The 25,937-nt window shown below is 38.2% G+C and overlaps 2 protein-coding genes across 4 annotated transcripts; both read left to right on the forward strand.

Annotated features, from left to right (window-relative positions):
* Positions 1-923: 923 nt before the first annotated feature.
* Positions 924-5,922, forward strand: rnf103 (ring finger protein 103). The gene is made up of 4 exons (XM_052154671.1): positions 924-1,561; positions 1,656-1,798; positions 2,997-3,112; positions 3,656-5,922. The coding sequence occupies exons 1-4, from the start codon at positions 1,336-1,338 to the stop codon at positions 5,139-5,141; spliced, it is 1,971 nt and encodes a 656-aa protein (XP_052010631.1). The 5' UTR covers positions 924-1,335; the 3' UTR covers positions 5,142-5,922.
* Positions 5,923-7,267: 1,345 nt separating this feature from the next.
* On the forward strand, positions 7,268-24,542 carry immt (inner membrane protein, mitochondrial (mitofilin)). Of its 3 annotated transcripts, XM_052154669.1 has the most exons (15): positions 7,268-7,450; positions 8,901-8,974; positions 10,146-10,335; positions 10,527-10,680; positions 13,605-13,716; positions 13,874-13,887; positions 17,513-17,626; positions 17,844-17,977; positions 19,631-19,734; positions 19,882-20,017; positions 20,177-20,306; positions 21,500-21,723; positions 22,167-22,298; positions 22,617-22,746; positions 23,076-24,542. In XM_052154669.1, the coding sequence occupies exons 1-15, from the start codon at positions 7,409-7,411 to the stop codon at positions 23,681-23,683; spliced, it is 2,298 nt and encodes a 765-aa protein (XP_052010629.1). In that variant the 5' UTR covers positions 7,268-7,408; the 3' UTR covers positions 23,684-24,542. The 3 variants fall into 3 exon arrangements, with proteins under 3 accessions (XP_052010629.1, XP_052010626.1, XP_052010628.1); XM_052154666.1 differs by lacking the exons at positions 13,605-13,716; positions 13,874-13,887; XM_052154668.1 differs by lacking the exons at positions 7,268-7,450; positions 8,901-8,974; positions 10,146-10,335; ... (1 more) ...; positions 13,605-13,716; positions 13,874-13,887 and adding an exon at positions 13,930-13,963.
* Positions 24,543-25,937: the final 1,395 nt, after the last annotated feature.

A 25,937-nucleotide genomic window follows, 5' to 3' on the forward strand; every position in this document is an offset into this window, starting at 1 on the left:
AAAACAGAAACCATGTGGGCTTTTATTTTGTGAAATTGTTATTATTATTATTTATTTATTTTATTTACATTTAACATTTATGCATTTGGCAGACACTTTTATCCAAAGCGCACTTTTTACAGGGAGCAACCTGGATTAAGTGTCTTGATCAAGGACACAATGGTGGTGGCTGTGAGGATCGGACCAGCAACCTTCTGATTACCAATTATGTGCTTTAGTCCACTACGCCACCACCACTCCATTTTTGATGCCTAAGAACAGGCCTGTTACAAAAACAGGTATACTGTGTATAAAACCTGACTTATAGTAAAACATTGTTTTGCCATTTTAATTTTTTTTTTAATTAAAATTGATATAAAATGACAATGACAGCTTTGCAGATCCTTGGCATTCCAGCTGTCAGTTTGTCAGGATACTCAGGTGACATTTCACCCCACACTTCCTGTTGCACTTGCCATAGATGTGTTGGAGTGATGGCTGCTGGAAATGGGGCCTGTCTAGATTTGATGAAAAATGACTTTTTTCAAACAGTGATGGTGCTGTTTTTTACATCAGTAATGTCCTGACTATAATTTGTGATCAGTTGAATGACACTTTGGTGAATTAAAGTATCAATTTCCTTCCGGAACAGCAAAATCTGTACGTTGTTCCAAACTTTTGGCTGCCAGTGTGTGTGTGCGCGCGCGCGCGTTTGTGTGTGTATGTGCACCAGCACACGTAATTTTTAACATTTAAAAGTAAAATCTAAATAGTAAGAAAGTAACAACTGTTAAATATTTAACGTTAATTAAATTACTTCATTTAAATGAAAGGATATAAAATAAAAAGTGATATTTTACAGTAGGCCAACACGCCTTTTATATTTTAGAAATAATTCTGCACCGGAAATGTCCTTGTGACGTCAGTTTGTTCTGCGCACCAGCTGATCATCAGCCAGAGCCTGCAGACAACACAACTCAAACGGACAGACACATTACCCTTCTCCAAGGATGTCAAATAAGGTTACGGTTTAGCATTATATGGAGTAAAAATACGTCGCTCAGCAAAATGTTTATTTAATGAAGACAAGGCTTCGTTTTGTCGCGCGAGGTGTGAGTGTTATCAGTGACGGCCTGCTGTAGGATGCTCTATATGTGTGCAGTTGTTTTGACTCCACATTATTATGTAATACGATGGAAACATTGAACGAGCTAAATTTCAGCTTCAGTCTTAGACCGCGTTTTACCGCAAAAGTAGTTTTTGTTTAGTGAACTGTATCGCACGCGACATAAACAAACGCCAGTGCATCGTGTTGCTTGACTGTCAATGCAAATCAACTAGATCACAGCGAAAAAAATGTGGTGGAAACTCTTCTTTTTGCTCCTTTATTTTCTTATGTTATTCATCGTGGCTCGGTTTTTTGAGGCCGTCGTCTGGTATGAGACGGGAGTTTTCGCCACCCAGCTGGTGGATCCGGTAACATTGAGTTTCAAGAAACTCAAAACCATCCTGGAGTGCCGTGGACTGGGATACTCGGGCCTGGCAGAGAAGAGGGACGTGAGGGAGCTGGTGGAGAACTCGGGTAAATCTCTCCATCCAACCTGTTGAATTTGATAAAAATGCATATTCAAATGTAATGGTAGGCCTACAACATCATGCATTGTATGCTTTTCAAGGGGAACTAATGCAAGGGGAGCTCTACTCTGCTCTCAAGAATGAGAAGGAGCAAGTAGGATCTGACTCCAGCACTACTTTCAGTGGAGAAATGCACTTTTATGAATTAGTGGAGGACACTAAGGATGGTATCTGGTTAGTTCAGGTTAGTATTAACATTTCTTCTTAATGTAAGTTTTTATTTGTCAGAACTTAACTTCTTCAAGACGTTAATGTCTAGATTATTCCTTTGGATTTGATCTTCAGGGCCATTTTTTTCTTTCCTTATGAGGGCATATTATTTCTAACAATATAAAAATATAATGCATGCCATCCTTTTATGTGCAATACTTCAATTTATACATTTACTGACATATTTTTGCCCCTAGCCCTGGTTAAAGGAATACTGTAATTCACCCAAAAATGTAAAGTTTTCTCATCATTTACTCGCCCTCATGCCGTCCCAGATGTGCATGACTTTTTTCTTCTGCATAACACAAACAAAGATTTTTAGAATGTCTCAGCTCTGTAGGTCCATACAATGTAGGTCAACCGGGTACAAATCTTTGAAGCTCAAAAAGCACATAAAGAGTAAAGACAATAAAAGTAATCCATACGACTCCTGTGGTTAAATCTATATATTCAGAAGCAATATTTAAGTCCTTTTTATTTTACAGCCCTCCAAAGCACTCTTCACTCCTAAGCGTTGTTGTTGTTGTTGTTTTTGAGATTTGCATTCTTCGTGCATATCGCCACCTACTGGGCAGGGAGGAGAATTTATAGTAAAGGACTTATTGATCTGTTTCTCACCAATAACTATCACATGACCTCAGAAGACATGGATTAAACCACTAGAGTCATATGGATTACTTTTATGCTGCCTTTATTTGCCTTTTTTTTTTTTTAGCTTCAAAGTTTTGGACCCTGTTGACTTGCATTGAATGGACCAACAGAGCTGAAATATTCTTCTAGAAATCTTAATTTGTGTTCAGCAGAAAAAAGCAAGTCATACACATCTGGGGTGGCATGAGAGAGTAAATTGATGAGAAAATTGTCAATTTTGTCTAAACTATTCTTTTAATTACTAACCCTGTCAGAAACCTTCATTTAATGCGCTATGGAAACTGAAACTTCAGCAGTGCCTACTCATTTCACAGAAATGTCTCTTTCTTTATCTCCCACGCATGGTAACGTCTTTACTCTTCAAATATGTGAGAGTTGAAACCAAGATTATTGGGCATCTGTTGCTGCAGCAATATTATTTGGCAACATTATTTAGTGCTAAATGTGTACATGTGCACACAATGCTTTTGGACAGATCTATTTTTTTTATATATTATATAATATATATATTTTTTTTTCAGGTAATAGCCCAAGATAGGAATCCACTTTTGAGCACTGCTAACTGGGGCAAAATGGTACAGAAAGTTTCTCAATTTGGCATTCGAACAGGCACTTTCAACTGCTCAAGTGACTCAAGGTAAGAAATTACACAAAAATTTTCACCATGCTGTGTTTCACATTTTTGTGAATTGATAAACATCAATGGCATGTTTGTAATGTAATGAATGTCATGAAGTATTCTTGTATTATTGACAACCTGAACTAAACTGGCAAAATCATATAACATAAAATTATTGAGATCTTGTCAGAGCGGTCTATAATTCTTTTATTATGGTTTTATGACTTTTATTTGGTAGATACAATTTATTCAAATATTAATATATCCACAAATATACATCCACACACAACTCGCCACGCACCCCACTGAGATCGAGAACCACATTATAGTGACCACGATGAGGTTAACCCAATGTGACTACCCACCCTAGCAACTGTTTGGAGTCACTCAGCACACCCTGGATAAGAATTTGTGACTCCAGGTGTGGTGTACTCAGCCCCCACACACACACACACACACACATTCTTTACATTTTAACAATAGTAATTGCATTATGAAGTAACAGGAATAATTTTATTTAAAAAAAAAGTTGTTATTGACGCATTTGTTATTCCTTGTCAGGTATTGCCATAAACGGGGCTGGACAAAGTCCACTCTCATCATGTCTGTGCCGCAGACCTATGCATCCAAAGGGAAGGTCATGTTGAAAGAGTATAACGGCAGACGCATCGAGACCGAGCACATCTTTAAATGGATGACTGCGCATGTTGCCTCTCGTATCAAAACTATCCGTTTCTCTGAGCAATTAATGGATGACTGGTACCAGATGGAAAAGCAACCAGTAAAGATGTTCTTGTTTGCCAAATTGCTTCAGCCCCCAGCATTCTTCTCAGCGCTGAGCATCAAATACACAGGGCGCATCGAGTTCATCTTTGTTGATGTGCGCAACTGGGACAACGCCACCTCCCTGGAAGAGATCGGGGTGCGACAAATGCCCTCATATATCCTTAAAACACCAGAAGGTATCTACAGATATGGCAATAGCACTGGGGAATTCATTTCCTTGCATGCCATGGATACATTTCTTTGCTCGGTGCAGCCGGAAGTCAATGACTTGTTCATTTTAAGCTTGGTCATGGTCAATCTGATGGCTTGGATGGACCTTTTCATTACACAGGGAGCCACCATAAAACGCTTTGTGGTTTTAATCAGCACGTTAGGGACCTACAATTCCTTACTCATAATTTCCTGGTTGCCCATCCTTGGTTTTCTCCAGCTGCCATACTTGGATAGCTTTTACGAGTACAGCTTGAAACTTCTGCGTTATGCTGACACTACTACTATTGCCTCATGGGTCCGGGCCGACTGGACCTTCTACTCTTCACATCCAGCTCTCTTCCTAAGCACTTATCTAGCCCATGGCCTTCTCATCGACTACTTTGAGAAGAAAAGAAGATGTAGCAATGAAGACCAAAATGCAAACAACCTAGAGTGGCTGTCAAGTCTCTGGGATTGGTATACCAGCTACCTGGTACATCCCATTGCCTCCTTCCAGAACTTTGAGTCCGATTGGGATGACGATCCCAATTTCATTTTAGAGAGGTTGGCATTTCCAGATCTTTGGCTTCACCCACTTGTTCCAATAGATTACATCAAGAACCTACCCACCTGGAAGTTTAAACTTGCCCAACATGAAAGGCCCACACAAGACCTTGATAAACGACCAAACAACTTGATGAACCCAAGTGAAGACTCCAGTGGTGACAAGAGAGCACATCAACGCAGCTCAGAAGTTCTTCAGAGTACTGAAGATTGTTCAGCTGCGATTAAGTCAGAAGAATCGTGGTCTGGTGGAGAGGAGCAAGACACAGATTGGTCTCAATGGCCTTGTGGCATGCTCCACTGCACCGAGTGCGTCGTATGTCTTGAGAACTTCGAAACAGATTGCCTTGTCATGGGACTACCATGTGGCCATGTTTTTCACCAGCAGTGCATCGTGGTCTGGCTAGCCGGGGGGCGGCACTGTTGCCCTGTGTGCCGGTGGCCATCGTACAAGAAACGTCCAGCAAGACAACGTCATGCAGCTGAGCAACTTGAACCAGAATAGCCCTTGTGTCATTTGATTACCATTTGCTTCCTGCACTTATTTAAAAAAGAAAACTACAAAAAAAACTTGATGTGTTCATCTGTAGTCTTTAGATTCATAACATTGGCTCCTGGGGTTTATGTTGGTGGTTTAACTTGCACAGTCATTAAGGTATATAAAAGTAAATTAATTCTTCCCAATATTGTTTGAATATTTTTTTTTTCTTTATGGGGAAAATTTGATTTGGATCTGAAAAAAATATATATTTTAAAAGCTAAAGTCTGCAAAGGATAAAATATTGAATGGAAAATGTAATGCATATGGTTGAAAATGCTCTGTTGTAGCACTCATCATACATCCCAGTGTGAGAAAAAATCCATATGGTTCCTTGAGAACTACATCTTGTGTGTGTTCAGTGTGTCTCCTGTGATTTAATATGTACTAAAATTGAGTTACCTCACAAAGTCATTTTGGCATTGAAGACTATATGAAAGATAAAACCTCTGGGCATATGGATCTAATATTTATTTTTAAAAGAATTATAGCTTTAACTTGAATAAATGTGCCCTGCACACAATGCATATCAGCTGGGGCATTGAAATGCAGTTGCTTATGACTACATCGGTAATTTGACTTCTTGTCTTGTTGCAGCATGGTAATTTTGTTAACTTAGGACAGCATTTTGCCAATGAATTAACACTATTAAAGACTACCCCTTGGACTTCTGCTGTTTGGCAGAGTCCAAATGTGATTTGGAAACTTAGGCCTGTAATGATGTTCAATCCAATAAAGTCTAATTTTCTCATTGATGTTACATGTGGATGCACTCAGTTTTGTCCTAGCCTCTAGTGTCAGAAAATGTATATGTATATAGGACATACATTTAATTGTAATGCAGTTATTAAAAAAAATCATTGAGTTGTATAGCACAGACACAACTTGTACACATGTAGTGTTAACATTTTAAAGGGATAGTTCACCCAAAAATGAAAATTCCCTATTCATTTACTCACCCTCACCCCATCCCAGATGTGTATGACTTTTTCTTCTGCTTTACACAAACGATGATTTTTAGGAAAATACCTCAGCTCCAGTTAATTCAAGTAATTGGGTACCAAAGTTTTGTAGCTCCAAAATCTCATTAAGGCAGCATAAAAGTAATCCACATGACTCCAGTTGATCATTGTAGGTGAGAAACAGATCAATATTTAAGTCCTTTACTATAACTGCTCCACCCTGCCCAGTAGGTGGTGATATGCAGAAAGAATGTAAATGGCCAAAAACAAAAAAGAAGGTAAGGACTTAAAATATGTATCTGTTTCTAACTCACACTTTTATAACTTCTGAAGATATAGATTGAACCACCATACTACATTTATGTAGACTTAATTAGGTTTTGGAGCTTCAATGTTTTGGTACCCATTCACTTGATTTGTATGGACCAACAGAGCTGAGAAAGTCTTCCAAAGTCTTCCTGTTTGTGTTCAGCAGGAGAATGAAAGTCATACACATGGCATGAGGGCAAGTAAACGATGAGAGAATTTTCTTTTTTTGGGTGAACTATTCCTTTAAACTTAAAGAGACTGGAAACTGCATTACAGCCACAACTTATGTCTCACATATATACAAAATGATACCATTGTCACCATAGTTTCACCAACATGAAGTATTGGTGTTATGGTACAGTAATGGTAGTAGATGGCAATATAATGACATTGTGTTTACATGGCACTCCGATGTACTTTAGAGAGTACCATAATACTACCATGTCCAAAAAACTAATGAATTGCCCTTGTACATGGTAAAAATAATTAATTAATACATGTAATTGGCATAATTTTATTTATAGTCTAGTTGACTCTTTTTGTTAATGAAAATACCAAAGTTTCTATTATTGTAACCATTGATTTGTGTTTTTTTTTTTTGTATTAGCCTTTACGGTCCAAATAAATGACAAATAACTCTAAAAGGAGTCAACATGGTAAATATATGTTACCATTAAACCTATTGTTTCTACTGAAGCTCCTTTCTATGATCTGAGCATAAAATTATGGTATTTATTGGAATAATGACGATCACGAAACCGTGACGTATGTTCGCATTTAGGTGTGCCTACTGCGCATGCGTTTAATCTGTCACTACGTGCACCAGAGAGCTGGTCTGCGGGAGCTAGCCTACAGTGTGCTGGGGCAGAATTGCAGTTGAGGTTGATCACTTTATAATGTTTTGCTGAATCGGATCGCATATTCTCATCCTAAATCCAACACTCAGAAACAGAAGGGGCAAGCATGCTGCGCGTCTGTTGGAAAGGGGCTCATGCAGCGGCGCGGGTGAGTTTTATTCTGCATGCATGTTTGAGAACGGTCATTCAGTGACCCACAGCGAGGCCCGCCGTATTTTACGCATTTCATTAAATGATGGATTATAATAACACCTATACTGTTTAATCAATGATGCCACTAAATAAAGTGCCGGAAAAATATGATGGTTTCTATGCGGAGGTATGTGATTTGCCACAGTTTAAGTAGCACACACACAGGGGTAGAATGCTTTTTTACGTAAACGACGTAACGTGTGGTCAAAAGAGGCGTTTCTAGATTGACAGGCAGATACACGAACCAATTAAGCTTCGCGTTTTAGTGAGTGATACGTTCATCAACCAATAGTCACTCAGTGTTTTGCGGAGCGTAAATATAGGCGGGCTGTGCATCATTCATATTCTCTGTCATCCTAACAACGAAGCTAACCAAAAAGCTGTCGTATGTGTAATTGTGTTTTTTCACCACAATATTTGACTGAAATGTGTTACGTTGAACAGTATTTATGTTTAATAAGCACTCCTTAAACACCGTGAGTCGTTTATTAGTTTTGTCCAATGGAAGGACGTGACCTTGTCTGTGAAAAGTTCACAAAGTTTCCCCACACAAACGCAGCCTTTCGTTTTCACTCGTGCCTAAATGTAAATTTAGGTAATCTAATTAAACTTTCATCAATGTTATGTAAAAAGGCCATGCTTTGAGGAAAATTAAACAAATGCTTAGTGACAGCTTTTCACTCATTCATTGTTGTTGTTTTTAATTTAAGTTTAAGTTACTCTAAAAAGTAACGAATTACTAACTAACAATTACATCTTCTATAGTGTAATTAGATTACTATGCTAATTACTCTGTCTGAAAAGTAATTGCATTACTAATTACTTTCTAAAACCCTTATCAACCTTGACCAGATTAAAAATACAAGGATAGACATTATCTGTACTTTTAATTCTTTCAAATAAATCATATAGAATTAAATAAATTATTAATGAACTGGCCAAAGAATTTATGGGGTCTACGTTAAATTAGAAAACATATATTTTAACATTAGACATTAAATTTCGATTTTAAATTCTCTATTGTTTTAAATAGAATTGTTCTATAGTCCGTGCAGTATTTAACAGTTACATCAGAAGTAACTGTAATTAAATTACTATAAAATAGTAATCCCTTACGTTACTTTTTCCAATGAAAAAGTAATTTAATACGTAGTAATGCATTACACCCAACACTGTTTTTAATTGAGAAGGAAATGTGTCTGCTATGTGGTTCATGATTTATTTTTGATTGTTTTGAAGATTGTGAGATGGAAATTGTACATTTTGAACAGCTCTCGAGCTATTTTATTCAACAGAAGCATAACATAAAATAATAGTGGCACTGGTCAATGTAGAAGGAATAATATGTCATTTGGTTTTCTCTGGTGCATGTGACTTGATGTTTTGGTGAATTTGTTTCTCTGCAGCAATGTGTGTGTGGTAAAGTGACGACCTATCCATTGCAGCACTGCCGCAGATACACCGCCACTGGAGACTCCGGGTACGAGAAACTGTGTGATCTCAAACTGATAATTAAACCTTAAACACCCAAGAGTACTCTGAAATTACATACAAGGGAATATTTGCTGGTAGTGGAATTATCTGTTCAACAACAGCTGTGTTATGCATATTTATGAAATGTCTTTGTACTGTGTGGACCTTAATATGTTATGTGAGAAACTTTAACCCTTAAGTGCATACCTCGGGTCTTAAGTGACTCGGGACCTCATTCCACTTCCTTTACCTAATCCATTTTCTGGACTAATGCCCCCATTTCTTAAGTATTCCTCAATCTATATGGTTTAATTACCAAAAGTATATAGGGGCTTTAGTGACCCAAGATAGTGTCACAATAAATATTTCCACTTCTATAAATAATATTTTTATGGTTATTTTTAATCGTATGCGTTTAATGTATTACTTTCGACTGATTTAATTATTTCAAATCCATTTAAATTTATATTTTATATATATTTCTTTGTTTATTACATGACAAATTAATGACATATTTATAAAAATTACTGCCAAGTATATCATGTTGATTTTCTGCGCAATGGTTGTGAATTATCAGTATCATATATATACTTGTTCACAAACATATTATACATGCTATTCTTACAGTGATTGATTTGATATTCATTTGACATTACATATGGATGAAGAAGCAATGTGGAAGTAAACTATAGGAAGTTTAACACATGAACAGTATGGTTTGGTTATTGTACATTTGTGTGTACTACTGAACTTCTGTAAGTTGTGTGTATATTTAGGCTTAATATGTGCCTGAGAAAATACATATTGGTCGCTAATGTGTAGTTTGTGTTTAGTGTAGCTTAGCATGTGTTTGACAGCCAGTTGCATATCTTGATATTTCAGTATGAATGTAATAAATCCCGATCTATCATGTTGCATCATTTCTTTGCTGAATGAAAAATGAAACCCCAAATATTATTTTCTAATCATCTTAAAAATGCATTGAAAGTTTGTACACTATCTAGGCATTTTGTAGATTCATTTGTGATAGATATACTGTAAGTGCCAGGTCACTAAACACCAGAGGTATGTAATAATGTTTGGCAAATCACCAATGCATTTATTGTTTCATGTTTACATTATAATGTATGTAAAATACACTTGCATCTCAAATTAGATCCCTTTTTTTTGTACTTCAGATCTACTGCTGGGAAAATTGTGGCTGCCAGTCTTTTAACCATTGGTGGAGGTCTTGGTGGTACAATCCTTTACTCCAAATGGGACCCCAAATTTCGGGCAAATGTAGAGAAGAACGTTCCCTACTCTGATCAACTATTTGAAATGACACTCGGCCCACCTCCTCCACTCGTCCCTTTACAAAAGAAACTGGTTAGAGCTGACTTTACTTTCACTTTTTAATGCCTTACCTTTTAATTTCAGGCTAAGCACATTTATGCCCCTTTGTATTTTGACCTAGATTCTAATAAAAGATCTGAGCTCATTGACATCCTGATGTCATACTTCTATATTTCTATCACTGTTGAAAATGTTTAAGATGTTTTTATTTCTTCTTTTATCAGGGAAAGATTGAACCCCTGCAAATATCTTCATTACCAGAAGTTACTAAGGAGTCAAAGCAGCCCAGAGCCAAAGTAAAGAAGCCTGACCCAGCACCAGTGGGAGCTCTACCTGCCATACAGGAAGCTCCAGCACCAGCCACACAGACACTAGAGGGTGAGTGAGTGGAGATATGTTATGCCAACAATATTTAAAGGGTTAGTTCACCCTAAAATTTAAATTCTGTCATCGTTTACTCACCTTACTCAAGATTTGGAACAACATTAGGGTGAGTAAATGATGACATAACTTACTTTTGGGTGAACCAGCTCTTTAATGGTGTGTTTAGATTGATACACACTCTTTAATCTTAGTGTCAACAAAGACTTGTCCGTGATCTTTCCCAAATTTGCTCTTTTAAAGCTGATATATGGAACTTTTTCTGTGTTAAAGTACTTTCTCCTATCCAAGCTTAATATGCTGCGACAACTATTATTAGTAAGCCATTCATTGGTTAATCTTCTCGAAAACTGTAAGCAATATCTTTCTGTGGGGCTTTGAAAAGTTCTCTGTTTAGACCCGCCCCAACAACATTACTCAACCAGTGCCGTGGGATGGGGCGGGACTGTCTCTTTGCTTGACCATCTACTGGTGGTGGGCGTATTCAGAAGGCTGTTTTGATAACAAAGTAAATTTTTGCAATTCCATTTGGTGGCGCTAGTGTTGAAGGAATTACACACTTCAGCTTTAAAACTGAAATGTGTTGTCAGTCATTGTGTCTAACAAACACATGAAAACATCACTCACTTCTTTATAGTCATGCTCTAGCAAGTTTTAAAGCAATGAAGATTATCTACAGAAGTGAAGTTTATATACACTGTCTGTGAATTTTTATATTTTTTAGATCCGTAAATAATTGATGAGGTAATTTTTAATGAGCATGGCATGTTTAGTCATAAACTGACTGCTGACCTTTCTTAAAGTTTATTAGGTGAAGGGTTAAGATGCTGACATCTAGTAGTGTTTGGCATTGTTACAGAGAGTCATTTCATCAGAATTGGAATTTTTTCCAAGAATGCATTTTGTTTTGTTTTAAGAGCGTAGTTGCTCCTAATTTCAGATTCAGTTATTGTTTGAAATGAAAGTTTGAGTTTGATGATATTTATACTGTAGAGCAGTGTGGGCGATTTATATACACTGATCAGGCACAACATTAAATCCACCTGCCTAATATTGTGTAGGTCCCCCTCGTGCGACCAAAACAGCACCAACACACATCTCAGAATAGTATTCTGCTATTCTTCTCACCACAATTGTACAGAGTGGTTATCTGAGTTACTGTAGACTTTGTCAGTCCGAACCAGTCTGGCCATTCTCTGTTGTCCTCTCTCATCAACAAGACATTTCCGTCCACAGAACTGCCGCTCACTGGATGTTTTTGGCATCATTCTGGGTAAATTCTAGAGACTGTTGTGCATGAAAATCCCAGGAGATCAGCAGTTACAGAAATACTCAGCCTGTCTGGCACCAACAATCATCCATGCAACTATCTAATCAGCCAATCGTGTGGCAGCTCTGCATAAAATCATGCATAGTTTGAGTATTTCTGTAACTGCTGATCTCCTGGGATTTTAGAAATTAAGACCGTATTTTTGCATTTATAGGATTTTTCTCCCCAATTTGGAATTGCCAATGTGCTTTAAATTCTCGTGGTGGCTTAGTGACTCACCTCAATCCGGCTGGCGGAGGACGAATCTCCATTTCCTCCACGTCTGAGACCATCAATCCATGCATCTTATCACGTGGCTTGTTGAGCGCGTTACCGCGGATGCGTAGCATGTGTGGAGGCTTCACGCTATTCTCCGTGGCATCCACGCACAACTCACCACACGCCCCACCGAGAGCGAGAACCACATTATAGCGACCACGAGGAGGTTATGCCATGTGACTCTACCCTCCCTAGCAACCGGGCCAATTTGGTTGCTTAGGAGACCTGGCTGGAGTCTCTCGTGAAGCCCTAGATTCGAAATCATGACTCTAAGGGTGGTAGTCAATACTCACTGAGCTACAAAGCCCCCCCTCCCCAATTCAAATACGACAGCATTAAAGTGACTTCATATGACTACATTCTGTTTCCTCAAGGTCTCATATACTAAAAGGAAAAGAGAAAAGCAATATCAACTAGTTGACTTCAACTTAAATGTTTTCTGCACGGCAGAACAATGATATCAGTAAAATCGCACAATTTGTCTTCTTGAAAATAACGGCCAAGTTTCCCCACATTAAAACATTTTATTTCAGAAGCCACGTAATGAGTCGGCAGCTACACCGCTTTGAGAGCGTTTCTCTGGAGACAAGAGCTTGAGTCAAGTCAAGTGTCGTTCAACCATATACAGTTAGTACAGTACACAGTGAAACGAGACAACGTTCCTCCAGGACAATGGTGCTACATAAAACAACATAGGACAAACACAGAACCACATGAGTCTACACAGACTTAATAACATACATATATAAAGTGCACGTGCAAATGTTAAAAAAGCTGTCAACTGCTCATGTGATGGTCAGTGGCCGTTCTGAGAAGAGATCAGACACAAGTCGATCAAAAACTGTTCAGAAATGGTTTCAATGAGAGTTACGGACGGAACCGAAAGCTGGCGTGATCCCGTGAAAGGCGACAGAAGAGTGCTGCGCTTACGAGGTGAGCTAGAGAACGCCACCTTACTTGTTTCCATGAAATCGCTCACGTAACGAATGAAATATTTATATATTTGAAAACAATGTTTTGTCAAATCGCAATTCATTAATTATATAGCATATTCTATTCATTATTGACCACCACTAATGATTCTCGATTTAAAAAATAAATAAATCTAATTGCATGATCGATGAAAGTAAATCGTCTGGATTAGTCATAGAGAAAACTAGTGAATCATTACACCTCGAAAAGAAACTCAAAAAGTTCAGGTACAGTAAATCTGCATACAGATGCCCAGTAAATGATCTTCACAGTGATTGTCACGTCTGATCAGTTCAGCAGTCATTTACAGTGGCTGAAGTGTGATCTATATTTCTCATGTGAGTCGTACTGTTGTTTGCAGAAGCCTCCGCCTCAGCAGCTCATATTATTTCAGCTATGAGCGAGGTACCCTCTGTTCCCGCGCCAGGCACAAGCGATGAAACCCCACATGGAGCCCCAGTCTCCCCCGGCAGGTCAGCACCGGATCATTCACACTGCCTTCTGCTTCCAACAACTGATCCAGAACCTGTGTGCCTGTCTTTTAAAATTCTTCATCAGATCAGTTGTTTTGGCATCAGTGTCTTTTCCTCCCTGCATGTGCTCAACTCTCGCTCTGTTCAAGCATCACAGCGTACCATCCAAGTGCACAGTTTTATCATCTAACCCACACTAACGTGTTCTCTTCTGCTCCATTCCTCTGCATGGATACATTTCTTCAATGTGCGTTTGTTGAGTTCTTTACTAATCCGTCATTACTTACCAGTTTTCTCTCCTAAGAACCAACCTCATTTGAGTTGGGATTGTGTTTGTTTGTGACTGTATTAAAGGATTATTCTGGGTTCAATACAAGGTTAGCTCAGTCGACAGCATTTGAGACAATGTTGCTTACCAAAACCTTTTTTATTTTGACTCGTCCCTCCTTTTCTTTTAAAAAAAGCAAAAATCGAGTTTACTTTGAGGCACTTACAATGAAAGTGAATGGGACCCTTTTTTGGAGGGTTTACAGGCAGAAATGTGAAGCTTATTTTTTAAAAGCACTTGCATTAATTCTTCTGCCAAAACTTGTGTATTATTTGAGCTATAAAGTTCATCATCTTTAAATCATCGTTAAATCAACGATCAATCGGATGAAGTGTTTTTGGCATTGCTTCGTCATGGCAACAAGGTTATAAAATTGGATATTACTTAACACAGAAAATGTGAGCCATTTTATCACACCATGCATATTGTTTAAGTGTTGTGGCTATACTTTTGAAACAGTGAGTATTTTAACGTTTACAGATTGGCCCCTTTCACTTCTGTTGTAAGTGCCTCACTAGCCTAGTTTCCAACCACATTTCACGCTATTTTGTTATCGACAAAGTGAAATTTGCTGTCTTCTGCCTGTTTCCATTCAAATGGCTTTTTATCGCTAAAAATGGTGTGCGTGACGATGCCATGCCTAAAAAACACTCTTTGTCGCATAAGTTTTGGTTTATCGCCCTTAAGACGTTTCCATACAGAAATGTGCATTTATCGCTAATTCGCCTCCCAGATGTTCCTAATTTATTTTCCGCCCAAGTATTGGTAAAATGGGGAGATTGAGACAATTCATTTTAATTAGCCTGTTTACTGTCATTTTAATTTAACTAATAAAATCAATCAGAAGAGGTGGAATTGCTATCAAAAATGAACAGTTGCCCTTCTGATAGGACTGTAGTATTGGTCCTGATGTTATGCCTATCGCCACCGGTTCTGACCCGAAAGCGAATCGTCATGGCCCTGTTCAAGCTGGCATCCTGCACCAAGTTGTGGGGAAAATTTCTGTCTCTGCATAAGGACCATCCATCGATGCTTATATCATGTGCACAGCTATTAAAGAAAAACTGATGCGGTGTAATATCAGGGTTTACAGGGTTTCTGATATTCAATAGGCTATTTTGAACAATCATCTAATCTTAAAGCATTGCTATCACAACTGCATAATGTCCCGTAAATTTCTCCTGCAACTTTTAATGACCTAAAATTTATTTTACTGTCATAATACAATTGACATTTTCTGAAGAAGCTCAGCAAATGTGATCCGAGGTAAAGAGGGTTAGATTTAAAATATATAAATGTTTTAAAATGTTCAAAAGCTTGTTTATCTCTATATATTTGTCATTGGACAAATAGTTCTGATAGTTTATAGTCTTGAGAAAAGTGCAGAATATTCTGAGAATGTCATTCAGCCGACTTTATTCATCTACAGAACAGAGTAAAGCTTATTTAAGTTTGTGTAAAGAAAAGGCATGTATAGGTCTAAAAATAAAAATAAATAATTTGGTAATTAATTTTTTTTAATTTAATGCTTTTTCATTTGGCAATTTATTTAACTTAATACTGGGAATTTTGTCTGCATTTTTTCAAAAGTAAAACTAAACAATAATTTAATAAATTGGGCTATATGTTAATGTTCCAAAAAAAAAACACAATGAAGCTTTTCTCCTAGTATTGTGTATTTATTTTAATTTTAAAACATCTTTGTGAATAGAAATTATGTTTATTGTATTGTGGGCTAATTCCGTGACTGCCGTCTGTTATTTTGAATAATGTGGAAAAGCAACTTTAATAAATAAACAGATGACTACCACGATTAAATTAATCACAAACAGTGGCCATTCATTTGTTCTCCGTGCACTTGTTGATGTGCATGATATGAGATATTTGTGTTGGCACTCCTGGAAGTATCACGTTTGCAGCATCGGATCAATACACGTACAATAAATTCGCTTTCACGGATGTATGTTGACGTCATGATTAACACAGGCTAACGATTGGGGTAAATTCTGTCATGTGACACTACATTTTTGCGTTAAGGCCAATTTTCTTGACAAATTGTGTTTCCGAACAAGTTTTTCGCAACATTTCATGTATCGACATACAGTTTATGCGCTCAAATTAAACGGATGCGCTAAAGTTAAAAGAATTTAGCGATAATTTGCGTTTCCAGCAGCTTTATTTTGATGCGCTACAACTTTTTTCTGCAAAAAAATCCTTGGATGGAAACATAGTTACTGTAACCCAGATTTTTTATTTTTTTTAAAGAGGAGGGAAGAGTGCTGGTGAATTTTTGGGGTAATCAGTATTATCCAACGAATGCTGTTGATTGAGCTTCACTTGTATTAAACCCAGAATATTCCTTTAATGACTGTTCTCATTTATTTGTTTGTTTGTTTCTCTTCCAAAGTTCTCTTGGTCAAAGTGAGAATATCTGTGTTTTGCGGGAGTTTAGGAAATCTGTGCTGAATATGCTTGAATTTGATTTTATATAAAAATAGATATGGGTTTTCCATTGGACAATGTCGTTGATATAAATAAATGATATACAAAGGGTTCCAAAAGTCTGAGACCACATTGAAAATAAAAGTCTTGGATTGGATAAAAAAAAAAAGGATATTAAAAAATGTTAAACAAACAGTCTAGTTGACAAATAGACATGTACTGTATATTACATTGACCATGTTAACTTTATTGACTTTATTGAAGCACACAAGATGCTCTTTGGAATGGAATAGCTTTTATTGAGTAGGGGTGGGAATCACTTGGTAATATGATATTATATCGATATTTATGTCACGATACGATATTATTGCGATTTCTTTATTTTTGTTGTATTGCGATTCAAAACTACGATATTTCACCCAATGTTTCTCATTCATCTTCATTGGACTTCAGAGAACTGTGACCAAATCACCAAATACATTGTTACATTAATATACCGTAAAAGTGCCAGTTTACAAAACAAGGCCAGTTCATTTCCTAATACCATGTACATTGCAAAGCTACAAGCATACAAGACCATAATGGGTCCTTATTTCTTCGGTTAGGTCAATTTAGCTAGTCTTTCTAAAAATGTATTATAGTATTTATGTATACAATAGTAGCATAAATGCTATAAAATCATGATTTATTACAGCACTGTTTTAATACACTAAAGTAAAATAGATTGAACCTAAAAGGTTAGTCTATTTTATATGATACTGACATTTTTGTCAAAATACTTCAGTTAATGTTATTACTGTAAAATTGTAATACATTGTGCAAAAATGTCAATAATAATATCGATATTTGGCCTGCAAATATTGATACAATATCACGATATTTCGATATATTTTTCCCCACCTCTATTTTTGAGTGGGTTTTTATTTATTTAATAATTTTTGTTTGAAAAGTGATTGAAATTCATTGGTCAAAAGGTGTGGGAACCCTGATACATTGGCTTAGTGGGTGTTTTGTGTTTGTGTGTAGCTGAAGAGTGTAAGGAGTGCTCCCATCATGAGCCTGAGCCGAAGGAGAGACCAGTAGAGGAAGTGACCGCTCGACTGGCTGAACAGGACAAAGCTGAGCAAAATGCTCTGGCAGGTGGATGTCCAAATACTTTAATGAACCATATGACATACATGGTCTACGGCTTCATCCTGTGTTGTGTTCTGCAGCTCTTGATCAGTCAGAAGTGGACAGTAACTGAACATGTGAAAAATGTTATACTTCAATGAAACGTAAAGAAATCTATTTAACAACTTGAGGAGGAGGAAGTTAAAAACATGTGTTGTGTGTTTCTGTTTTGTATGTGTCGCAGCTCTGACTGCTGAACTGGAGGAAACACTGGGCAGTTCAGCGAAGGTCACACTGCAGGCCATCGGAGCTCAGGAGGCCGCACTTTCCGCCATCGCCACACACACACACCAACTCAAAGACGCAATGGACTCCCAGGTGAACATGCACACAATCTCAGAGACAAGTTCATCATATGAAATCCTATTCATCGCCCCTGGTATTAATATGCGTATTTGGTTATCCATTTGAAGCTTGACAATGCCAAAAACGGGTGTAAATGTGGTCCAAAACCTTTTGATGTTTGTGGTCTAAATATTGGGCTCAGTAGTGTAAGCACTCTTCCATGGACTCTATGCACGGTCACTTCCACATTTTGCTTCAGGGGGCGCACTTACATCCGGGGCAGCGCCGGAAACTATTTATTTCTACTCTGTCAAGACGACGAGGTGGGAAGTTACTTTTCATACGCGTTATTTACAGGCGTTTCTGCGAATGAAAATGGACAATATCCATCACACAATGAGACACGGATCTGTTGTTCCATCCAGTGAAAACAAAGGGGTTGAACAGCCTGTATTTCAAGTTATATCGACAGCAATGAGGGTGAATATTCAAAAGCAATAGACCAGCACTAGCTTAGCAAGATCACGGTTTCCCACTGTATTACTCATGTAATTATTTGATTCATTTTGCTAGATGAAGTATTCCCCTTGTGGCAGGCTGAGTCGGAGAGGCATTTATTGGAAATGGTAATAAACGTAAAATGTCCAAAAGGGGTAATATAAGTGTCCAAGTGGGAATAGTGTTCCTAATAAAGGGGGAATCTGGCATCCTCGCGGTGAATGGGGCTCCGTTAAAGGGCGGGTAATGTCCATTGGAAGGCCCAGACACAAGCTGGGTCAATCGGCCACTCGCGCTCCCCTTGATGGTCCACGACGCCAGGGGCAGCGGCATCACTGGCGGCCAGGCTTCCCAGGCCCGCGGCAAGCGTGAGGGGAAGGTGGCCCGGCATCTAGTCCGTCGGCGGCAACGTGAGTTGCATTAGAGTATTAGGAAACATGCTAAGTTGAAGTACTGGCTTTTCCAATAACAATGATACAACCAGTATATTCTACTTTGAAGTTTCCATTAATGTTTTGGCCTGTGTGATCCGCCCACTGCCCACTCACCAATAGTATTTCGACACCGCCGGGTTGCCAGATTAGAACAAGTTTGCAGGCAAACAACACTGCGTGCTGCAGCCGTGGAAGCCAGCAAACGAACTGGATCAGAGATAACCGATTCCACCTGACCTAAAAAGCCTCTCCAAACCACCATGACACCAGGATAAAACAAGGATAAATATTGGAGATCCCTTTGGAAGATGGAGACTGCTTAAAGCGGATGCTGAGTTAGCTAATTTTCTCCTTAACTGATAAGCATTGAGTGTCATTCTGGCAACCCGCATGAGCTTCGAGTCTGGGGGCGGGGCAGACAACTCCATTATTTTGAATATGGACTGCAGCACCCATTTCAAACGCTTGTTGTCAATCTTACATAATAGCACCTTTAATTATCATGCAGTAATACACTAACGCAGTGGTTGATGTATGTCTTCATTAAATCAGAGACATTCCCTTGAAATCCAGACATGAGGAGCAATCAAAAGAGACTCATATTATGACCAGGTGTAAACGGTGAGGTGTCTCGCTTGTGATCAGAACACGCTTCTAAATACCAGGTGTAAACAGGGCCTGTTATCTGTCTGTTTAACTTTTAGCAAGCTATTTTCTGATGGTTCTGACACCACGTGTTTGTGTTTGTGTTCAGAGCCCTCCTGATGAGAAGTCAGCTCAGTGGAGAGCACTAAATGAGGCTCTGAGTGAGAGGACCCGAGCCATGGACGAGGCTGGAGAAGTCCTATTTAAAGCCAAGTGAGATCTGCTTTTGATAGACCTCACATTCTGCATGGCGTTTTAGTGATATTTCTGAAACCCACTTTGACAAAATTGCAAGACAAACACTGAGATTTGACTGTCAGAGAAGGTTAAACTCTTTTGTTTTATTTTGTGTTTCATCAGAGGAGAGCTCGAGAAACTTCGTGGAGTGATCAACAGCGCTAAGGAATCTAAGATTGACTCAGCAAGACCGCATATCCTGGCCGCGGAGGAGAACTTGCACAGCATGATTGTGGATCTGGATAATGTTGTAACCAAGGTAATCATCCTAAACAGACTACATCTGATGAGAAGTGAGTGTGTAATCCAGTTCATCTTTATCCCTCTGAGACAGACTCCTTCAAGCTCTAGTGTCATATCAGCATGTCCCATCTGCAGGCTGTAACTCACACCTGAATATTGTCTCTCTGTGCTGCAGGTGCAGACGGCGCAGTCGGAGGCGAAGATCGTTTCTCAGTACAGTGAGCTGGTGAATGAGGCCAAAGCTCAGTTCCAAAAGGAACTCGCCAGCATCACACCTGAGATCCAGGCCAACTGGAAAGGACTCAGTAAGATCTCACACACCCACACACTCGTACGTCGCATATCCCGTTTGTTCCATTAATTAAAAAAAAATTTAAATGGAAATTTATGTCATGTCATTTCTTTATGGTCGATTTTAATTAAGTGTATTTAGGATTACGTTTACGTTCTGATTTTAGTGTTGCACAATAAAACCAAAAGGGAAGGTTTCAAAATAAGGTGTCATTTAATTTTTGTTTTCTTTTTATTTAATTGTGTTTAGGCCTATTTGTCCATTTGTTTGTTTTTCCCAAGAGATCAGAGATCAGTCATGTCTTTGCAGAAGTACTTTGTTTGAATGTATTTTGTGTTTTGTTTTTGCTTTTTAATTTTTTTTGTTGTGGTGTGTTTTTGTTTTGGCTTTGTTTTTTGTTTTTTGTTCTGTTCGTTGTGTTTTGCACATCTGCAAAAATGACCGATCTCTAAAAGCTGAAGTGCTTTGTTTGAACTTGTTTTGTTGTGTTATGTTGTATTTAGGTTTATATATATATATATATATATATATATAGATTTTGTTTTGGCTTTGTTTTGTGTGTTTGTTTTGTTCATCAGCTTTTAGAGATCAGTTGTTTTTGCAGAAGTACTTTGTTTACATTTTTTGTGTGTGTTGTTTTTTTTTGTTTTGTTTTGATTGATTTATTTTGAGCTAATTTTGTTTTGGCTTTTGATTTTTGTTTTGTTGTTCAGTTCTTAGAGATCAGTCGTGAAGTACTTGATTTTGTTTTAGTTTTTTGTTCTGTTTGTTTTTTGTTCATCAGCTATCAGAAATGATTTATCTTTTTGCAGAAGTACTTTTGATTTTATTTCGTGTTCTTTGTTTTTGGTCCATCACCTTGCAAAGATCCGTTTTCTTTTTGCACAAGAACTTTTGGTTGATGTCAGTGTGAGCTTTAGATTTGCATTTCTGGTGAGCTATGTTAAACCATATCAAACCTTACATTCAACCTTTTCCTTTCAGTTGTTCACATCATTTAATCAACATGTTATGTTGTGATGATGTTGCCAGAAGTTGTCAAGCAGTCTGATTATATTAAAACTGCATTTTAGCCAGTTCTCAACATTTTTGTGTGCAGTGTGCAACGGATGTTCAAACCCTTTGAATCGTCAGTGGAGGTGCCACCATTTCTCTAGCTCTGTAACTCACATAATGTCTAATCCTGCTCTTCTGTTTCTTTCTCAGCGGGAAAGCTGAGCGCTGACGATCTGAACTCTTTGATCGCCCATGCTCACCGGCGCATCGATCAGCTGAACCGCGAGCTGGCAGAGCAGCGGGTGAGGGAGCATATCCACATCGAGACAGCTCTAGAGCAACAGAAGCTGGAGAATAAGAAAACTCTAGAGAGAGCCGTGGTCTCTGCCATAGAGCACAGCCGTGAAGACATGAGACTCGAGCAGGAGAAGAAGGTCAGTCAACACTGCTGTAACTGTAGGAATAGCATGATCAATATACAGTTATTACCTTTCTTGACATTGATTACATTGATAATGTCTGAAACTATAGATCTGTCTACTTTAATCAGTCAGCCATGTTGAAATAGCGACATATTACATTACAATGGTATGCAGCAAGTTAACTGAGCATTGTATACAAAATGTCTGAATGCATATATATATATATATATAATGACCTACTACATTTGTCAAAATGTGTGGTATACTACAGTGTTGAATTAGTGTATTCTACTTATGTACTAGTGTGTTCACTCAAAAATGAAAATTCTGTCATTTACTCACACCCCACCTGTGAAACACAAAAGGAAATGTCAGGCATAATGTTAGTTTCAGTCACCATTCACTTTCAGTGCATCTTTTGTTCCATCCAATGAAAGTGACACTGTGTGTTTTAGGTGCAGGAGATGCGTGAAGTGATGGAGGCTGAGATGAGGACACAACTGCGTCGTCAGGCTGCTGCACACACCGATCACCTGCGGGACGTGCTGAAGGTTCAAGAACAAGAACTACGCGAAGATGCCCAGGAGGTACCAACACTGACATATAGGACCTGTTTATATTTGCTCATCATTTGAGTATTCATGAAGTACCCATTCCACCTCTAACTTATGCTATTGGATGAACCAATGTTGCTATGTTGGAATTATTGGGATGCTCATACAAACCGAGCAATGCTTTGATAATGCCACAGTGTTTTACTCTTCAGGAAGTTAACTTACGAATAGCTTGTATATAGCTGACTTTGCATACTACGCTGGGATAGAAGAAAGTAAATGGAGAAAAAGAAATCACACACGATTAAGTGTAACCGTTTAAATGTGTTCAATTCTGTGATTTTTGTGTAGATTCTGAACAGTAAGATGATGGAGCAGGAGACTCATTACCGCAGGCTGACTCAAGAACAGCTGGACACCTTTACTCTGGACATGAACGCAGCTTACGCCCGGCTGAAGGGCATCGAGGAGGCCATAGACAGTACGTTCTAAACTATTATTTTTTTTTAAACATTTTTAATGTTCCAATATTCAAGTCATCAAGACATTAACACAAACTTCTCTATTATAGCTGAGCAGAGAATTGAATAACATCAATGAAAGAAAATATCCAGTAAAATAAGTAATAAACCAAATTTACGCTACGCCAATTGCCAAGGCTTTCCTGTGGATCTCCTAGTCTTCATACATTTCAAAGATACAAAAAAAAAATTTGAAAATGGCTTACATCTTCACACATTTACCTTTTATATATAAATTTGTAATTTCTCTCCAAGTTTTTATGTATTAAATGTTTGCTGTCTTCCTAAGGTCATGTGATTGCTGAAGAGGAGGCCCGTAAAGCTCATCAGCTGTGGCTGTCTGTGGAGGCTTTGAACTATACTCTAAAGTCAGCAGGTGCTGATTCCCCCACCGAGCCTTTAGAGGGCGCTGTATATGCCATTAAAGAGAGCTGTGCGGAAAATGAGTTCGCTCAGGCATTGGCCACAGCAATTCCCGAAGAGTCTCTCAACCGAGGGATCTACAGTGAAGCTTCACTACGCGCACGTTTCTACGGCATCCGCCGGCTCGCACGACGCGTGGCACTCATTGACGAAACGCGTAACAGCCTTTACCAGTACTTCCTGTCGTACATACAGTCCGTCCTTTTGTTTGAGAGAGAGCAGGAGGTGCCACCTGCTAAACTAGCACCCGAAGATCTCGACACTTTCAAGCTGCTTGCCTATGCTACTTACAGCATCGAGCATGGCGACCTGGAACTTGCCGCTAAATTCATCAACCAATTGCGTGGCGAGTCACGCTTTGTGGCACAGGACTGGCTCAAAGAAGCCCGGCTCACACTTGAAACAAAGCAGGTTATCAGCCTGCTATCAGCATATGCTAATGCTGTGGGATTGGGTACCACACAGGCTCCTTAGCCTCACCCACTATTGGCCACGCCCACCCTGTGGAGACCCATGTCAATTATGAGGAGTGTCACTTGACCTCTATTAAAGGAATCATTCACCTAAAAAATGGATATTTAAATTCTGATATAATTTACTCACCCTTGTGTCATTCCAAACTTTCGTTCCAATGTTTCTTCTGTCGTAGCTCGCATCTAGCCTGTGCTGGTGACCAGATTCAAAAATGGCCTGACAGCATGATAGATGCTAAAATGGCTTTAGATTCAGTGTAGTAACTAGACGCAACTTGCCATTTTTTTAATCTGCATTCAAATGCGGCTTGACGCTAGCTTTGGCGGAGAACGATTATCAGTGAATAAAGGTGTAAATTTCAGTCTGTAATGTAATGACAGCATTTCCATTTTTGAGTGAACTATTCCTTTAATGGAACCTGCTGCTCCTCAGATTAATTTATAAATATGTTGCGTGCCAGCCAAATTATTTTTTTAAATTATTATTATTTGTCCAAAGCACTTTTGCAGGAAGTCTCTGTTCTTAAAGCAATTCTTAAGTGGCCTAACATCCAGACCATCCAGTGTGAATGTCTGAATGTACCTCACATGCGGAAAATGGATCTCAAGGGTTTAACTGCAGTTGGCAATGGCACTCCCCAGTGTATATGACGCACCTGATACTGGTTAGTAAAACGTGTGCATTTAGCAGCTAGAGCGGCCTGTCGGGAGCATGAAACTAACCTGTTCACTGTTTGAAAATTCACATGCTATGCTTCAGATTCACAGGTATATTTACTTTTTGTTTATTAACCAGACTGTTGAGAATAATCAGTCCTTCTCTAATTCAGTATTGGACATCAATAAATCATGGTTGTTGAAAAGAATGTTATTTTGGCTATTTTCATTCATTGTTCTTATGGCTGAATTTTGAACATATTTAGGAGCCAAACCCCGCAAGGTCTGGAGGCACTTGCTGTATCTGTACTCTTGTTCTTCCTCCGTTCTTTTGCATTATTTAACTGGGAGTCCCTAGAACCATATGGGACACACCGGTACTTTTGGCATATTTTGCATACAGATTGGGATGCTGTCAATTTTGGGGTTGATCTCTCAAACCCTCTAGTGCCACCAACAGTCAGTTCAGACTTTTCTGCTTGATTTTGTCAGAAACATTTGATTTGTCCCCAATTTGGATAAAAAAACAAATCCTCATCCAATGCCAGAAATCGTCCGTTTTTAAAGTAACGCATCAACCAACGCACAGTAAAAACCTGTGAAATTACTTGGCCTGAAGTCAAGAATTTTCTCTCTAGTCCTGTGGGGATATTTTTTCCAATTTCTGAAATATGGCATTTTCATCATTTTGATGAGATTTGTATGCCGTTTTATGCAATTTCCATTGAATTTGATCACTTCATGTCTCAAACTTGACGAAGCAAATTTTTGTGTTTGCTAAATTATTTCCTATAATCGATGGCTAAAGAGCACATTGGGCAGAATTTGAAACATATTTGCAACAAAACACCAGACACCCATCTTCTCCTTTAATAAAGTGTCAGTGGTGCAAGTACACACAACTATCAAGCTCGTTCAAATGCTTAAAATGTCTGTTTTTGAACAAATTAATATTCCATGTTCAAAACAAGTAAAGCTCAATCGACAGAATTTGTGGTATAATGTTGATTACCACAAAATTTATTTTGACATCCCTCCATTTCTAAAAAAAAAAAAAAAATATCGTCGAGGTTGTAAATGTTTCAAAAGCATAACCAAAAGATGTAAACAAAATGCATGTCAACTTGATTTTAGTGTGATAAAAATCACTTTCTAACCTTTTCTGTGTAATTTCTAATTTTACAGCTTCACATTTCTGCCTTTAAACCCTCCAAAAATTGGCCTCATTTACTTCCATTTTAAGTGCCTCACTGTAACCTTGATTTATTTAAGAAAAGGAGGGGTGAGTTGAAATACATTTATTGTGTGCTTATGCCACAAATGCTTGTCCATTGAGCTTTACTTGTTTTGAACATGGAATATTAATTTGTTCAAAAACAGACATTTTGTTTTGTATTTTAGAAACACTAGTTATAGCGTTCAAATCAGAAAAATATCAGAGTTATTGAATTTTATCATCTGAAACTACACAATCTCTTAAATTATAATGTTTTAAACCATTCTGCCATTCTTTTAACCCGGCATTGGACATTGGTGTCGTCTTTTAACAACACAGTTTGTGAACACTTTAAAAATACTAGTATTTTTAAGTTTACAAT

This window comes from Xyrauchen texanus, chromosome 23 (assembly GCF_025860055.1).
Source record: "Xyrauchen texanus isolate HMW12.3.18 chromosome 23, RBS_HiC_50CHRs, whole genome shotgun sequence".
NCBI lineage: Eukaryota > Metazoa > Chordata > Actinopteri > Cypriniformes > Catostomidae > Xyrauchen > Xyrauchen texanus.

Excerpts from the sequence above, each read along its gene's own strand:
- rnf103 (XM_052154671.1), top strand. The coding sequence starts at position 1,336 with ATGTGGTGGAAACTCTTCTTTTTGCTCCTTTATTTTCTTATGTTATTC. Across the intron at positions 1,799-2,996 it reads ATGGTATCTGGTTAGTTCAG|GTAATAGCCCAAGATAGGAA; the intron begins GTTAGTATTAAC and ends TTTTTTTTTCAG. Across the intron at positions 3,113-3,655 it reads AACTGCTCAAGTGACTCAAG|GTATTGCCATAAACGGGGCT; the intron begins GTAAGAAATTAC and ends ATTCCTTGTCAG.
- immt (XM_052154669.1), top strand. The coding sequence starts at position 7,409 with ATGCTGCGCGTCTGTTGGAAAGGGGCTCATGCAGCGGCGCGG. Across the intron at positions 19,735-19,881 it reads GAAGTCCTATTTAAAGCCAA|AGGAGAGCTCGAGAAACTTC; the intron begins GTGAGATCTGCT and ends GTGTTTCATCAG. Across the intron at positions 20,018-20,176 it reads TGGATAATGTTGTAACCAAG|GTGCAGACGGCGCAGTCGGA; the intron begins GTAATCATCCTA and ends TCTGTGCTGCAG.